General features: G+C 39.7%; 1 protein-coding gene across 2 annotated transcripts in view; it reads left to right on the top strand.

The window, feature by feature from the left end:
* The first annotated feature begins 3,477 nt into the window (after positions 1 to 3,477).
* stum (stum, mechanosensory transduction mediator homolog) overlaps positions 3,478 to 18,699 on the top strand; it is a 57,210-nt gene continuing 41,988 nt past the window's right edge. For both annotated transcript variants that reach the window (XM_076873764.1, XM_076873763.1), the window contains exons 1-2: positions 3,478 to 4,316; positions 15,302 to 15,484. In XM_076873764.1, coding sequence (XP_076729879.1) covers positions 4,106 to 4,316; positions 15,302 to 15,484 — 394 coding nt within the window. In that variant the 5' untranslated portion in view covers positions 3,478 to 4,105. The remainder of the gene's footprint in view (positions 4,317 to 15,301; positions 15,485 to 18,699) is intronic.

Here is an 18,699-nt window from a genome sequence, read left to right as displayed (position 1 = left end):
CAGTCTAACTCGCACTGAGGTATGACAGTCATAAAATGGTAACCTTGGGCTGAACACAGTGTGCCTATCTTTGCAGCACGTTCCTGCTGTTTCACCCAAACAATAAAAGAATGTTTGTTCATTAAAAGCTGAGTGAAAACTCAATCCACTGTGATACACTTGAATGAGGAATTCGTGCAGCGTTATGGGCGACTAAGAGACGCAAACAGAAGGAAAACATGGAGACATAAAAGCCAGCCAGTCAGCCGAAGGATGGAGATGAAAGGTGGGAGAAAAGAGTGTGTACAGTCACCGTGGTGATCCGGTCTGAGGTGAGGAACACAATGGGATGCCATCAGCGGCAGCAGCGCACACACGTGCATGTGCACACATGCATGGAACACACATGAAGATAGAGGCGTGTATAAATAGCTGGTGTGTCATGTCAGCTTTTCCTGACAGATGGGATCAACATAAATTAAACCCTGAGAGAACAAAACTCTGTGTGTGTGTGTGTGTGCGTGTGTGTGTGTGTGTGTGTGTGTGTGTGTGTGTGTGTGTGTGTGTGTGTGTGTGCAGCAAAACAGATATACAAAGAAGTCAAGGTCCACACAGCTGAATGTTCAAGCAGCATTTGTTCATGACAAAAGTGTGACTGCATGTGGCAAGCCTATGCACCCCCCCCCACACACACACACACCAGGGTGTGCTGCAGGTACATGAAAATGAAAAAAGAGAGACAAATGATAGCAAACAAACAAACAAACAAACAACTGACATCCTCCAAAGCAGATTTTATACACACACTGTTAAGTATTACTTGCAGACACCCTCAATTAGAAGGTTATTAACGTGCTCAGCAGGGAAATTAGACTGTAAATCACCCGTCTGAGGTTGGTCATTTATCACTTCTCAAACAGCTACATTTGAGAAGTGATAAATGAGAAAGCTACATCTTTCTGAGCTCCTGGTGTAACTTTTAAAAGCCAAAATGGCATTTTAAGATGGCTACTGAACACCTACTTTAGCTATAAAAATAAAGAGCACTTGTGAAATAATGTCCTGTTGGTTGCGAGGAAAATGCTATTTATTGCAAACTACTTTACATTTTGAATGCAATATACTAATGGGAAAGTAAATGTTCAAAAACAGTGTTTGTGTGGCTGATGCAGTGTTATGATTTAGCTAGCGACAGGCCAAAGTGACCACGACTCCTGTAGCGATTAATGACCCATGACCGGCTTTCACCATCTCCCTGTTTGGTTTTTCCCCAATCTCAACTATGACAGGAGTCATGCAGCTGTGGGATGTAAGAAACAAAAGAACTGTAAGAAGGCTAATTTATTGTTATAATTAAAGAAAGATAACAAACCAAACTACATCAGTAGTGTGAGTGTAAGCCACTGACTGCTTTATTAGATACCACAACTCCTTGTTAATGTAAATACCTAATCAGTCAATCACATACCAGCAATTCAATGCATTTAGGCACGCAGACATGGTCATGGTGACCTGCTAAAATTTAAACTGAACATAAGAATGGGAAAGAACGGTGAACATCTTATTTGATGTGGCATTGTTGTTGGTGCCAGATGGACTGGTGAGTATTTGCTGGGATTTCCAACACAACCGTCTGGAGGGTTTGCAGAGCATGGCCTCACAAAGAGAGAATATCCAATGAGTAGCAGCTCTCTGGGTGAAAATGACTTGTTTATGTCAGATGTCACAATAGAAAACTGGAAAAACATTGTCTGGTTTGATGACTCATGATTCCTTCAGTGACATTTGGGTGGTAAGTGTCAGAATTTAGTTTAAACAACATAAAAGCACGAAGTTCAGGCTGGTGGTGGTTGAGGATATTTTCTTGGCACCCTTTGGGCCCTACTGCACTGCAATAAGCCTACTTGGTTAGTATTGCTGACCACATCCATCCTTTTATGACCACAGCGTACCCATCTTCTGATGGCTGCTTCCAGCAGGATAACACATCATGTTGCAAATCTCAAATTATCCAACAATGGTTTCTTTAACATGAGTTTACTGCACTCAAATGCCCTCCCTGGTAATTGGATCTCAATCCAATAGAGCACCTTTGGGATGTGGTGGAACCAGAAATTCATATCACGGATGCGCCAACAAATCTGCATCAAGCTATTTATAGAGACTGGAGTATAACTGCCAGAATATCCTTATAACCTGAATCCAAACAGTAGTATTAAACTGTTGTAGCTCAAATGTACATTTTTCTTACAATGAGAAATTGTTTTTGATTACAATTGGCTCACTGTAAATAAATTATGAAATGTTTTTTGTTTTTTTAAAACACTGTATTACTTTTCCTGTAATGTTGTCATGGTAATAAGCATACACCACATGCCTTTGGCTCAACAATCCAACGATGACTGAGTTCATCGGTCCAGATTTCTGAGAGTCCTGGACTTTCAGACACATAATAATGCCGCTTTGCATAACCAAAACAAAAGAGAAAACTACAGCCGAGTCGGCAGTTACAGCACCGCCCGTGATTCAGAGATGAGAGGAAATTAAAAGTAGGGATTGAACTGAAATTAGTGGGAGAGATGGGAAAAATAGGAGGGGGATAGAGAGGGACCACAAAGTAGAGATCAATATCTTTTGTATAATTACCTTCAGCTTCCTGGGTTGCTAGGAAACCAAACAGAAATGAGAGAGAGAGAGATGTAGAGGGAGAGAGAGAGATGAAAACTGAGACCGAGATTAATTTCAGGCTTTCGCAGATTTGTAACTGTGTTTAAATAAAGCTCGCGCGAGCAGACTGGAGAAGTGGTGAAGAAGATGAGGAAGAGAAGTTGAAAAGTGAGATATGGGGGATTAAGTGGAAGTCAGGGGAGGAGTGGGGGGGTGGTATGTCAGTATTTCAGCTATTACATAGCTGAAAATACTGACAGTGATTGTCTCTTCGTCTGAGCTCGCTCTCCACTGTTGAGTTTTCTTCTTTTTTTCATCCCTCATCTGCTTTGTCTCAGCTTCCCGTCCTTCTCCTTTCTTTCTCGGTTTTGTAAACCTGCTGTAAACCCAGCTGTGTATTCACGGGAAAGAACAGCAGGTAGCTTTGAAAATGAGCGCTGCAATTACACAATCATTACACAATCCATCAGTTGTAATTATCTATATTACAGACTGGGGACATTTGTAAATGTGTGTCTTCTCTCAACCATTATCTGACGCTCACATAAAGCGCTCGTGGAGATGTGTGAACACATTAAATAAATGTAAACAAAAAGGACTGGGCTGTAATCAGTTGGATTGGAATTAAGCTGCAGGAAAATCGTGCAAAGGTTTTCTTTAGGGTCATCATGCAAGATAATTTAAGCAACAGTGTGTAATTTCTTGCATTAGCTTTATGGATCGACTTCATTCAGAGGCAGCAAATGATGGCACTGTTCCTTTAAATGGAGGGGGACAGAGGGAGAGAAAACAGGGAGAGGGAGAGAGAGAGACGTAGTAGAAAAACGGGGGTCGGTGTGTGCGCTGTCTGCTCTCTGTCTTGGAGAGGTGTGTAGGATTAGCAGGATTTTACTGAAGAAAGAAAGAAAAAGAAAGAAAAAAGAGAAAGAAAGAAAGAAAATAAGAAATTGCAGCACATAGTTTGAGGACTTTACTGAAGATGTTGAAAATATTTTAAGGAGGCTTCCTTAAGGACATGCTGGACATGTATGGGAACAAACAGACGATGTCACTGACTTCTGATGATGGACACAGTGCTTTTTAAGGACTCACAGTTGCAGGATTTTGAAACTTCTGCTTTGTTTGAGACTTTTTTCCCTGATTTAAATTTACTTTTTCAGACGAATCTCTCATCTCAAATAAAATTAAATATGCATTGCTTTTCTATAAACAGTTTAACCCTTTTTGCCACAAATTCACATTTCTAGCTTGTTGCTGCTCCTGTTTATTTGCCAGTGAATGTGTCATAAGCTGTGAGTGGAGAGCCAGCTGATGACATGAACTGCTGAATATTTAGCTAATCCTCTGTGGATACAACTATTTTTGACATTTATTTTTGCCCTCATCTAAATCCTAATCCAGGGGAAACAAATCTCACCCACTCACCTGAAGCTGCTTTTAATCTAAAGAGAAAAGAGAGATGGCGCAGAAAGACGGAGGAACGGAGCAGGGGCGTGTCAAAACAGATGATAATCTGGGGACTAAAGCCATGTCCGGGGGCCCTACAGCAGGTGGAGGAGTGGTGGTGGAGGTCAGGGAGAAGAAAGGCCCCCTGAGAGCTGCAATTCCCACTATGCCTTTCCCCTTGGCGGTCATCTGTCTTTTTCTGAATACCTTCATACCTGGACTTGGTAAGATAAATCACACTTTCTTTTTCTTTCCTTTTCTAATTCCCTCTAATTTCACCTGGTTTTTGATTTGGTTTGGGGCTCAGGTGCAAACAGTCAGCAAACTCACAAGACGAGGTGTACAAATGTAAAGGCAAAAAGAAAAAAGAAATACTACATGAATTAGATCAGAAAACTCAGAGGAGTGAAAAAAATAGTCTCCCTGCTTGTATTTTCCTGACTACTTCCATAAATGTGTGAGAAACGTGCTAAGAATAAGACCCCACTCACACATTGTGTTACAGTAAGAAGCACACGGGCTCAGTCTGCCAGGTGTTAATAAAGTCCATGCAGCTACATCATCACAGCAGGTAGACACATCCTCACTGAGGACACACTCAACATGTGTCATTTTCATACAAAGCTCATGTTATGGGAATCACATGATACACAAATCCATAACTAATCATCACAAATTGATGATTGGACACAAATTGCATTTTTTTTCTTTTAATATGTTATTTAGAAATGGGTTTTTTCTTACTACAAAAGTGTATGAAAGAGCTGAATTAAGCTCCTGGAGCTGACAGCATAGTACTTGTAGATTTATCCAAATTGAAACTTTAAAAAAAGGATTTTATACATTTAAAGGCATTTCACATTTAGTTAAATCTGTAGCAAAAAATCCCAAAACAAGAAAACTAAAATATGAATTTAAATGACAACAAAGCAGCAGAGCTGAGTCTGACTCACTTTAATGTGTGCACAGTTCACCCACACATTCTCAGGTGTGTGATGAAGCCGGTGGTCTCGCTGTGTGTGTATTTCTAAGCAGACATTGACCGGGTTTGCAGCTCATTAGCTAATGGAAGGGTGTTTCTGCCTTCTGTTCTGCCTTCTCCATCTAATTCCTCCACTTTGTCACATTATCTAACATCTGGTAGCTAATGACACACAGATACGCTCATCGCCACTACATAACAAAGCCCACCGCCGCCGCCAGACTGATACACGCGCACACACAAATACAGATATAATGAGCGGCTGTCAACAAATTAATACTGCTACATAAGGCTTTGAAAGACATTTAGTCACACGCGTCCGCACCCCGGCATTCACACACAGCTGTTTACTCATCAGTTCAGTGGTTTGATTCAAACGCAGCAGAACGTCAGGAGCTGATTTCAAGAAAAAGTAGAATATGTAGAAAGCAATAAAGTGAAAGTCACTATGAGGAAAAAGATTTGGTGACATGCGGAAAACATCAGTTATAAGGAACATACCTGAGCTCAATTCACCAAATAACCAAGGGAGAGCCTTCCCCCTCCCCACATTTCCTCCCCCTCTGATCTAGTGGGCATATCTCATGGGATTCATACTCCTCCCTACTCTCGCCGTGTTTATTTGTTATACTTCCATCTAAAAATAGCCTTCAAATCCCAACTATTTTCTCACATTCATTCCTATTTTCCTCTCTTTTGACTCACATTCAGGACTCTGTTTGCTGCCACCTTTCTTTAAGTGTTGAATTGTTGACTCCTCGAGACTGCCACAAACATTACAACAGGGTCAGCAAACCCCCGCTGACCTGTTTTCCCTTTTCTTGACAGGAGCACAAAATTGATCCCTAATATGTGCGGAAAGTAGCACGGCAGCCCTTCATCGAAGAGCGTGTGTTTACAGTGTGTGTGTGCGTGTATGTGTGTCAGTTTGCCTGAATGCATTGACATTTCATTGAATAGCTGTTGCCATGACAACCCTGACTAAAATGAACACAATGCATGCATGGCAGTGTGTGTGTGTAGTTTGGCTCTAACTGACTGGGACTGAAAAGAGCGTCTCGATCTATTCAGCCTGCCGACAAAATAAAATTTAGAAATGTGTAATTGAATTTGGACATGAGCCAAAGCCTCCCAGACATTCATGTTCATGCAAAGGTACAACAGGTCAGGATAACAGGTGATACAGCACCTGGCGCAGTAGTAACTATTATTGGTATGACATCTCTGGCACTATTACTACAGAAACCTAAAGATCCGCTCCAGGTTTGTTTAAAGACAAAAGATTCTCCTTTGTGTCTGATTGTTGGGGCACACTTGTCCTTGAGTCAAAAGCATTGAGATAAAGCAGCCGGCCTGCCTTGAGTCTTTCAAATGTGACAAAGTATGTCTAATAGTACTTCTTAAGCTGAATATTTAACATGTTACATACCATTTATTTAATCTCCACAAACAGATCAAGTGTAAAAACTTTGCACGGAGCTGTGTAACAGTGGTGTCAAAGTCAAACCATTTCATGCATAGTAGGCAGTTCACATATCATGTGGATATTGACTAGTAGGCTCAAATCTAGCCAGACGTGTTTCCTCAGCCTCTAAAATCAACGACTACACCTCTGTGTTGACTTTCAGGATTTAAACAGCCTCTGTCTCACAAGCCTACGTGATTAAACTTTGCATTAACCCCACCTCTGCCTGCTGACATGTTAAGAACAAGAATCTTATATCATCCCAGCAATGTAACAGAGACTGAGTTAAAAACTACAGGCGAGTACCACACAAGCTGTTAGCAGCTTCAGTGTAAACTGATACAAGAGCTGTAAATAATTACGCACACTTACTGTGGAAGAAACTCCGGGTCACTGGTTGCATTACGATATTTGCCATAAGAGGAGAGGAAAGTGTGAAGCTTTAAAACACTTAAGTGAATATATGACTTAGTCCTCTCAGTGTGTGTGTTCCTGTGAGATTGACTGCATGTAATATTAGAGACACTGCAGTGTGTCGTTGCTGAGTTCTGTTGATATCTCGTGTCTGAATTTTCATGTGTTTACTTGCACTAAAATTAGCAGTGTTCCTCTCTTACTCCACTCAGTCTCACTTGTCTACAGCACTGGGCAAAAGCAATTTGCATGATTAATGCTCATAGTGCACACGTTTTCATTAAAAATACTAATTTAAAACATAATCCAGTAGTGTATGGGTTTTTTGTCAGTCCCATTTCTGCAACTGCATTACATTTTCTGATACTAGAAAAAAACAACAACCCTCGATTAGCATTTTTTGGCATCTGGCAGCTTTTCCTCATTCTTTATTCTGTATTCAGTGGTCGCTCAAACTAAATTCTGTCACATAAAGAATACATTCAATACATTGAATTTGACATGTAAAACCAACAGAAATAGAGAATGTTGCATCATATTTGCAGGAAATGATGAATATAAAAAGAATTGGAGTTTGTGATGAATGTTTTTTATAAAAACAGGTACCTGTTAATAATCGTTGTTTCACTCAGGTTGGCGTTCATTCTTGGTCTAATTTAGATACTAGAGATCGTTAGCTTGCCAGCTTGGGTCATTCAATTGGAGAGGGACTAACCGAGAGCTACATGCTCTCTCGTCACCAGAGCCGAGAACGCTGCTTGTTGTCATTAGCTTTCTCTAAACTGAGGACTTTATATTTGCTAAGACAGAATGTTTCATCCTCCAACAAATTCAAACGATGTATGACAAGGAAGAGAGCAGGGCGACAAAGCACAGGCTGACCTGGATATTTGACTTAGTTTCATGTTAAATATGTGTTCACAGGGCAAGCCAATTGAGCCAAAGACATGCTGTTTTGCTAACACTTTACTGGCTGCAAACACAAAAACATGTAAAGCTGCTTGAAGTTCTTTAGTAGTAGGTGGCTAGCTACTCTGCAAGGGAGGGAATGTTATCCATAGTTTTGTTATAACCCGTGACTTTTGAGTTTAAAAGCAACACTGGCAAAGATGCGCTGAGTAACAAAAGCAATATGTCCAGTGAGGTGATACTCCTTAAAAGTCAGGGGCAGGTTCAGCCTAAAAATGCGTTGCAAATGGCTGCAGGCTGAAAAACATTTCACTGAAAGACTGTGCAACTGTCTATGAAGTATGTTTGTTTTTCCTTTGGTGGTTTTGTCAGAAGTGTTACCCAATCAGCAGCAACTATTTTAAAAATCGTGTGGTATCTAAAAGTCAGTGCACAAAATGAATCAGTTGTCACTGGTCTAACACGTGGGTGACATAACAGTGTGTTCAGTGCACAACTGCTCTTATTTACAAAATAAATAAATATATGGTACTTTTAGTTAGGGATTAAGTCAGCCTACTTCACCATTGTTTGAGGTCATTTGATAGAAAGAAAAAGAATATTGTACACAGAAATATACATTGATTCATGTCTAATTGTTTAGACGTTTTTTATTAATATGTTTTCTTTCTATCCACCCAGCCTGCAGATAACTGAAGAACCCTTATAACACGAGTAACCACATAAATTGTAACTGTTACTGAAAAATATTATGCGATTACTGTAACATGTTTCTTTGTATCATGTTACACTAACACTGGTTATAAACTAACATTCCAAGAGCTAATGTTAAGCTTGAGTGTCATAAAAAGCACACTTACTCTCTGATAGACAGTTTAATTACACTGAATGATAGTTTGCTAACTCTTCAGGTCTAGCAATGTTTTATCTACTTTAGAGAACCGCAGGTAAAAGAGGATAAGAGCAGCAGAGGCAATAAGCAGCTAACAGAGGCTAACAACAGATAAAAGAGGCTAAGAGCAGCTAACAGAAGCTATAAGCAGCTAACAGAGGCTATGAGCAAGTAAAAGAGACTAAGAGCAGCTAACATAAGCTAATAACAATTAACAGAGGCTAACAACACGTAAAAGAGGATAAGAGCAGCAAACAAAGGCAATGAGCACCTAACAGGGGCTAACAACAGGTAAAACAGGCTATGATCAGCTAACGGAGGCTAACAAAAGATAAAAGAGCCTAAGAGCACCTAACAGAGGCTAACAGCAGGTAAAAGAGGATAAGAGCAGCTAATAGTGGCAAAAACTGTAGCACTTACTGACAGAGAGGTTCAGTATATCCTCAGCAGGTCACCTCAATATCACTGTGATATAAGTTACTGACTTGTATCAAACTCCTTCAACAAAGTTTTACGGCCTCCTTCAGAGTAAAAAAATACGTACACCAGCTACCCATGAAACCCAGTACAGGAGAGTTGACTGCAATCTACTGAGATCGAGTGGTGAGATTTAACAAATTGTAATTTTAAGGCACATTTTTTCACAAGAAAATGCTGAATGCATTTTTTTTCTTTAGATTTGAACTACCTGATGATCTTTCTTTCTCTCTTTTCCCTCAATATTTAATTTTTTTTTAAAAACAACAACAAAACTTTATCTAAGACTTGCAAACTATAGTCAATGGAAGGAGGAGTTTCACATCTATGTAAAGGGGGAGCTTTTCCCTTTCCACCTGTCAGCTTTAAGGTGGACTGGCCTTAAAGGTGGAGTACCTCGATACTTAAGTGATACACCTGATTACTGGTTACTTTGAGTTGGTATGCAAGTACCATTTCATCTAATCAACACAGCTTTACAGTTCACATCCTCCGTTGTTTTCTGGTCCTTTCTCTTCCTTCCTGTTTTCTCTCTCCCTTTATGTCTGCTTCTCTTGCTGTCTTGACACTCTTACACTCCATCATTAACCTCCCACACTACCAGTGGGTGCTTTGTAGAGTTCTCTGTGTAATTATAGTAATTAGTCTGGGTAATATCTACTGACACACATAGACACAAACACGCATGTACGTACTCACAATATCCCACATGCGACATACAACGAAGCCAAGAGCTTTTCGCACCTAGAGGATTGTTGGATTTCTCTAGCAAAAAACTGAAAGATTTATTCTGACTTTATTATTGCATCAGCTCAACGTATATTGTTAAGCAAAGTATATTGTTAAGCACATATATTTGTTCAGGTTTTGCCCAGCTGCAATTATTTAGCGGAGTATTTTCCTTATAGTTAGCTCTGTGCTCTTTGATTACATGCTGACTAAAATGCTCTCCACTGATCAATTTACTGTTTTGATAGTTTTGATCTAAGAATTAATCCAACATATAATAATTTTGGAAATATATTTAAAGTTATATAATTTTTTCCCTATGCAAAATCCTCTTATTAGACGGATTCATGGTAATATTCACTTGGCAAGTGATCATTAATGCCAAAATGATAATTTGACTTAATAATTTGACTTAATTTAAACTTATTTAATCAATGTGGTTTTATTTGACAAAGTGACACACTGATAAATTCGAAGAGCCCAACTCTGCAGTTCTTATAGCATTTTAGTATCTTTCAGTTGACTGTTTTGGTTTTACATTCAGTTATCCTTCATTATCCTGCTTTCTCAGATTCAAATATTTCTTAATTTCGAAGAATGAACTTGTAGGTTTTGGTGTGCTGAGCCAAACAAATACTCCAAATTGTTTTTTTTGTTTTTTTTTTTTGTTTTTTTGAATGCACAACATGTCGAACCAGGAAAGAGATGGCGACTGCAGCAGAAGACCACACTACTCCTGTCAGAAAAGAACAGGAAACTAAGGCTACAACTGAACAATAAAGGCTGCTTGGTCTGATCAGCCTTGATTTGTGCTGTCATGGCAGGTTAGCCCTGTGACAGATTGACAGCCTGTCAAAATGCCACAGCCTACCTAAGTATTGAAGAATTGAGGGGTTTTGAAGGTAAAAGAGGGTCCAAACTAGTACTAGTAAGGTGTACCTAATAATGCATCCAGTGAAAGCGACACATGTGAACAGTACCTGACAGAGACCGCTGACGTTGGAAGTCATGCAGAAGAAGTAAAACTAAACAGACCATAGAAATCCTTCTGTGCATGCCAAAACTCTGACGGAAGTGATGCGTAACCATTCAGCTACCAGCTGGCTGTCAATCACAGCTAATGTCTGGAGGTGGGCAGCACCTAAGGCAGCCAGAGCATCTGCTGGTGGGTGTGGCCTCTGTGACCTGAAAATTTCTGCTCCTGATCAGACCACGTCGGTCCTGGATGGACTCTCATTTTAGCCCGCTGTTGCTCTTTCTGCTCGAGGCTTTGAAATGAGCAAAGAAAATATGAGGGTTCATCTCTTCCTTTCCACCAATTTATATACTTACTTATCTTACTTTTCTGTGACAGTCAAGTATAAGCCTTGTGAGAGTAAATATTACATTTTATGTCATTCAGATTCATCAGATGTGCTCGGACAATCTGGCAGTGCTTCTGTTGAAAGATTCACCACGATACAACTGTCTCCAAATGCATAGTTAATGAAAGAGACTGACACTGGATGGAAATTTTGAAGCAGAGAGAGAGAGAGAGAGAAAAAGAAAATGAAACAGAGAAAAAAGTGAGAAACTAACTTATACATGAGCTGGCCTTTCCTTTCTACTTAGAAAAAAAAAGCACACACAGCCGGCAGCCTGGCAGAGCCTGGCAGAGCCTGCTCCTCCCTCCCCCCACCTGTTCTGCTTGCTGTGTTATTTGAAATTCACCAATGTGACAAGAAATGGAGCTGGCAGAAAGGGAAGGGCCAAGGCCATGATGCACACAACGCCCACCAGGCATTTCTTATGTCGCATGCAATATTCACAGTATTTAGTCTTTACAAAAAGCCTGCGGAGAGCAAGCCGGAGCGTCAGCTGATTGTTTGAACAATTTAGGCTTTTTTAGGTCTTAAAAAGGTTCTTTGGTGTTGTGACTTTGAGAAAATACTATACTATCAGCTATTTTAAGCTCAACAAGAACTTGTGAGTAAATATGACCTAATTAAAATATGACATCTGCAGCATCTTTACTTTAAACACTGTGGGTCTGAAATCCACAAGTCTGCAAAATGATTTAATCTGAGCATTTATATTCTGCAAATGTCACAAGAATGGAATTTGTCTTCTGTTTATAGGTTTATTTTTTGATTTTAGTTTTTATGCACTCATTGAAAAACTGGACCCAGAAGGTTTCCAGAGTTGTATACGTGGATGCTCAAACTCGTGCATACAGTTTCACACAGAGCATTTACTGTGCAGGGGATGGTCTCCAGGCTTTCAGATAGCAGAATAAGGAGTGCGACTGGACTTAATTCAGACAGATAAGAGTTGAACATTGAGATAATCCTGTTTCAGCTCTATTACAAACAGCCAGTATATGTGCTTTTTCTCCAGGGCATAGAGACATCGCTGCAATGGCCAGGTACCTGCCACCGGGAAAACCTTAAGTACTGACTCTCTCTCTTAGACACAGAAAAAACACCCCAAAACAAAACATAGAGAACAGCTTCTTTAGTCTAGCTTCAGTTATTTCTCTGCGGCAGAGAGAAACATTTTGCTCTTCAGGTGTGACTGGTTGTATCACCTTATACAGCTGCTTTTATTTCCATGCACATCTTTACTGTATACAGAGATCTGACGAAGTACTGAGAGTAAACAAGTAAATAAATCTGTTTTAATAAGTGTTTTACTACTTTTACTACGTTATATTAATACTATTAGTGCTTTTAACATCTTAGAAATTGGGCAGCTCTCAACTGCTCCTATAATAATAATAAAAAAACAAAACTGAATGCATAAAATGAAGTGCTGGTTTTTCTTAGCCCAGAATGGGCCTCTGAGGGGGTGACTGCACATTTAAGCTCAATCATTTGACTCACTGCTACTGCTACACAGTAGCAGTGAGTCAAATTTCTTTTGTTAACAGTAATCTACCACTTTTCATTTCTGAAAGTTTGAATAAATATTAAGATAACAACTATTGTTGTACTTGAATTTAAAAAAACAACAAACAAACCCCAAACAGGCTTTAGGCAAGGCAAGGCAAGGCAAATTTATTTGTATAGCACAATTCAACAACAAGGTGATTCAAAGTGCTTTACAGAGACATTAGAAACAAAAACAAATAAAAAGCATGATTTAAAATTGATTAAAACAAGCAAACAAACAAACTAACTAAACACACACATTTCACACCTGTTCACCTTTACAAAATCATTGTTTACGGTGATTTTGCTTTCTTAATTGGGATGGGACAAGGGTCCTGAAACTAAAACAAAAAGATGATTTTTCACATTTTAAGTGTTTCTTATGACACTGATTTAAGTTCAAGGCTTATAAGTTCCTTCTTTTGTTCATATTGGACCTGATGCAGTACAGCGGGAAGCAGTGTTGGTCAAGTTACTTGAAAAAAGTAATCAGTAACTAATTACCGATTACTACCCCAAAAAAGTAATCCCATTACTTTACTCATTACTTATTTTCAAAAGTAATTAATTACTTAGTTACTTAGTTACTTTTTAAAAACATGATTTACAACCTGAATAGGTAATAAAGCAATAGATCTTTCAGCCCAATTCTACTTTTTCTACATAATCCAGCATACAAAATGTAATCAAATGGAAAAGTCTCTTTTTAAAACTTGTTTTATTAGTTTTAATCTTTTAACTTTATGCATCAAGCAAAGATTTAATTATATGCAACATTCTCTGACTGGAAGAAATTTGTTTAACATTTAAACTTATTTTCTGCACATTCCAGAACATAAAATAATTCTTTTTTTTGTGTTTCTCTGTGAGTTTCCCATTACGTGGTTGCGCACTCGGTGCTTGCTTGGAAGTTCAGGGGGTTTTTTTCGCTGTAAAAAGAAGTTTTCTTCCCACGCGCAACGGACACTAATGTTTTTGTCACTTTTTATGGAATCAAACTCAAAGTAAGGTCAGTACTTCCACGCTTTAAACGCTGCACGCTCATACTCTCTCCCGCACTCGATATATGATCCATTGTTGATCTGCACACAGCTGTTGTCACGAACGTCGCACTCGCTTACGTCACTGTCATGAGACATTCTCGCAAAAAATCACGGTTTTAGTAACGCAGTAACGCAGCGTTCCTAAGGGAAAGTAACGGTAATCTAATTACCGTTTTTGCAATAGTAATCCCTTACCTGAAAAAAGTAATCAGATTACAGTAACGCGTTACTGCCCATCTCTGGCGGGGAGTAATGTTACGACTGACAGCTGCAGTCACAGAAAATCTTTCATATCTCTCTTCAGGGATTAAGTACAGATGCAGTGCTGAGAAGAAATGCAGCATTTACTGTCCATGACCGTGATTGTGTGTTTCAAACCAATAAAGAGAGACGTTCTGGTTCACTACTGTAGCAGACTGTAATTCTTTGATGGATTACCATAACATTTTGTAAATACAGTACTGCAAAAAAGTCTTATATCACCCCTCGTTTGCACAGATCTAACGACCTTCAACACAACCTGAAGTCTCTTAGACAAGCTTTGATGTAATTTCTTTAAGAAGTCTTCAGGAATAATTCTCCAGGCTTCTTGAAGGACATTCAAAGCTGTTTTCCTGGATGATCACACACTGCTTCACTAATGTTGAGGTCCGGTTTCTGGGGAGGTCAGTCCATGACTGATACTTCCAGTTTTCCTTCTTTAGGTTAGCTTCTTGAGAGCTAAACTTCCACTGAGAAAATTTCTGATTCTTTGGGAATCAGCTTGTTGGTACAGAATTATCTATTTTATATCTGTCCAATTGTGTCATGTTTTGGCATTCTTGCATAGATTGTTCAGGACTTTCCTGGAAATGAGTGGAAAAGCAGCCAATGTCCAAAGAAAACCTTTGAAAGACCTTCAGAAAGTCTGGAGAACTATTGCTTGAGACCCCTTAAAAAGTAACAAAACAATCTGGCTCTTCAGAACTAAAATGTTAAAAAATTAGGGGTGACTCAAGACTTTTGCACATTCATGTACATTTAAGGTCCTTTAAGTGTACTCATGCCCTGAATAGCTATCTACAAATTACTCCACATGATTTTGTTGAAGGCTTATTGCATTCAATATATCCGCATTTGTCTCAAAGCACTAAGTTGTGTAAGTGCAATTTACCTGTGTGATGTTTCTATTTGAAACAATAAAAAAACCCCTTTCTGGTTCATTTCATCCGGAGTCTGTTTTGGCCTCGCTGGAGATTAACCAGAATGGAAAACTCCTCAAAGGTTTTTATCATGTCGGACTATAAACATCGCAGAGATATTTGATAGCAAAGTACATCAGAACTGTTAAAACAATAACTTCTTGGATTGTTTTTGGTAACAGTATGACTTGTGGTGTTTTTCCCACAGGCACCTTCATCTCAGCGTTCACAGTGCTGTGCGGCGCTCGCAGTGAGCTGATCTCAGAGCGAGGTGTTTGCTGTGTATTCTGGCTCAACGTAGCAGCAGCCCTGATTCAGATCCTCACAGCTGTTATCATGGTCGGATGGATCATGAGCATCTTCTGGGGAATGGACATGGTCATCCTGGCAAGTCAGTAGCAGCTACTAGTGTCTGTGTTTGTCTTCCCCTTTGCTTTCTTTTCTCCACATGTGTCACATGCACTTTTAAAGTTAGTTTCAGCAAGCAAAACATAAGGTCCAGGGACCAGAATTGGCCCAGTAAAGAGTCCGATCTGGCCCTCTGAATGGTTAAAATAAATTAGCATAAATTTTGATTTGTGTTTTTCTGTGGATCATCTGTGGATTAACAGAAACTTTTGTTTAAAATTACAGGACAATCTGGGCAATGAGCTACTGGAACTTTTTCCTGTAATTTAACAGATTTTGTTCTTACCATTTAAGCACAGATTTCTTTCATTCAATACGAAACATTTCTTTGTCATGTCAAAAAACTCAGACATACTGTTGAAATTACACTTCTTTTCCTTATATTGAGTTATTTCATGGGTTAAATGTGTAGTTAAATTTATTTACACTGACAGAAAGGGGAGTTTCACCGGTCTGGCCCAAATCAGCCATCGCTGATGGCAGCCAAAGCCCTCCCATGTGCTCCAAAAATTACTCTGTTTGCACTAAATGCCCTCCAGTAAATTATCTTTAGTTATTTAACACTGACCTGCTGCTGTTAAAGCAGAACTTATTTTATTTCACTTAGGAAATATCAAAGCTAAATATTGCATCCTCAAGACGTGGCAGAGCCGAAAAATGAAATAACATAATTACGACCCATTTTTAAAGAATTGTATGATCAGCTGGAAACCAGGGCGCTCGGTGAGATTTGTTGCTGGTTTGGGTCTTTTCTGTGGTTTTTATTGGTGAAAAAAATAAAATAAAATAAAATAAAATAAAGCAGGATAATAGCAGCATTATCCTTCAAGGCCTGTGTTGCAAAGGGATGCAATCAGTGGCTCTGGATTACAAAGTTGTTCAAAGGATTTTACATAAATCGTGCAGAAACATGAAAGAAAGAAAGATGCAGAGAACAGACATGAAAAGGTTGGGTAATTTTACCACCCTCTCTGTCAGGAACTCAGCCTCTCCTTAGGCACTGATGCATGAACAAGTGCACACACACACACACACACACACACGCACAAGAGTCACCATTGTCTCAGTGCAGCCTTTGAATTATCCACAGCCCTGTAAGTGTCCTTATGTGAGGTAGCCTAATTGCTGCCTGCCTGCGCCACCAGAGTGTATCGATTCGCACACGCCTGCGAGAACGTGCGTGTTTGTTGTGCGCGAGGTACAGTAATTGTGTGTGTGTGGGAGTGAGCGCCCCCCCCCCCCCCCCCCCCCCGGTGTGTTTTTGTTCACTGATCCCCGCTGTTTTTCAGGCCTCTGGGCACACATCTTCTGCAACTGTTACTGTAAAAATCATTCTCTGGTAGCATGTTGAATATTCGGGTTTGCGTAAGATGACTGTTTCCCAGTTGGACTGAAATAATGCCGGCTGTTTATTTAGAAGATCAGTTGTTATTCAGTTATTCATTACCACAATACGCGGTAGCTTTGAGAGTTCATGCTCGTATGGGCTGATTCAGCTTTCTTCCTCTATGCATTTAATGCCTCTGAAAATGTGGTCTCTGTGTGAGCTTCCTCCCTCTCTCCCTCTAATGAGCCTGTGCTGTATATGATCAGTTTCCTCTCTCTTCATAACTCCAGCTCCACATACATGGCTGCCGCCCTCTTCTTTTTTTCCCATCTATCTAATGATCGTGGTGTTATCTCCCTCCCACTGATCGCCTTCCATCTGCCTTTTTTCTCCATCCAGTGATTGTTCCTGTTTGATCTTCTCATATCTTTGCTTCCTCTCTTCCTCTCCTTCCTGCTCACTCTCACATAATTCCTCCCACTCGCTGCCCGCTCCCCAGTCTTCCTCGCCACCTCAGTTTCTTCTTCAGTTTTTGGTTTTCACTGGTTCCCGTCTCCATCTCTCATCCCATCGATCCAGTGGATGAGGGTCATGTTACTGTAAATGTGTTCATTTGATCATGTAATGTACCCTGCCACTCAGATGTTTGAGCTCACTTCCAAATGTCCTTGCTTTTAAAGAAAAATAAGTTAAAAAAAAAAAAAACAGACAAACTTTAAATTAATTTGAAATGCTGCAAGTTACAAATGATTTATGGTTATTACTGGAATATCTACTTAAGCATACAGATGATCATTGTCAGCCACCACTGCTCCAGTACAAAAAAATACTGATTATAATATTTAATAAATATGAGATGATAAATAACTGATTATTCTGTTAAACAATAACTTTTAAACTAAAATAAAAACTCATTTTGTTTCAACAGTGAGGATGTTTACGTTACCCCCAAAACTGCTGCGTTTATTTGTAGCTCAAAAGGGTTTCATAGTTCATACTGAACTGTTTTCTTTGAACTACATCAGTGCTGTCAGCTTCACACATCACCTTAAAAACAGTGAAACGTGTTCTCACTAACCGTCTCTTGTCTCTTTTCTCCCCCTCTACGCTGCTCCTTCACGAAAGTTTCTGATGGTAGGTGTCTCTTTTTTCCCTTCTTTTACAACCAACAGTCCCCCACTGAGTTAATAAAACTGCGGAGGATGTAGAAGCAAGTCAAAGAAATAGCGAACAGCGAGCTTTTTTTTTTTCTAAATTTAACACAGTTATTGTAAGCCAGAAACAAACAGTTACCCTTAAAGGACTTCAACACAAATCGGAACGTTCTCACGATCTTGGCAGCAAGAGTTTGGCAACTCACTGCTTTCTATTTGTGTGACAACGTCCTGCTCATCAGTGGACTGAGCTGTCATGGAGCCTGGTCTGCTAAGCTCAGTAAATGTTCATACACATCCAGCCATGTTTAATCCGACATACCTGATTCGAAACTATGGTATCGCACCATGTAATATGACTAAAAGCTTAGTGACGGCTTTACTAACTGAGCTGAGTTTACCCATGGTGTGTGTGATTAAAGAGCTCCACAAGAATGCTCAGTTCTCATTCCCAGAGTTAACCATGCATTTTCTTAACTGCTTGTCCATCTTCAGGGTAAGGAGGGCTGGAAGGACCAGGAAAATCCCTGGATAACCATGCCTGCCCATTTGGAAACACCATTTAAGCCAGGCTTGTCCAACTCCAGGCCTCGAGGGCTGGTGTCCTGCAGGTTTTAGATCTCACCCTGGGTAAACACACCTGAATCAAATGATTAGTTCATTACCAGGCCTCTGGAGAACTACAAGACATGCTGAGGAGGTCAGTTAGCTATTTAA

This window comes from Maylandia zebra, linkage group LG15, assembly GCF_041146795.1.
Source record: "Maylandia zebra isolate NMK-2024a linkage group LG15, Mzebra_GT3a, whole genome shotgun sequence".
Lineage (NCBI taxonomy): Eukaryota > Metazoa > Chordata > Actinopteri > Cichliformes > Cichlidae > Maylandia > Maylandia zebra.
This window is presented reverse-complemented; position numbering and strand designations above follow the sequence as displayed.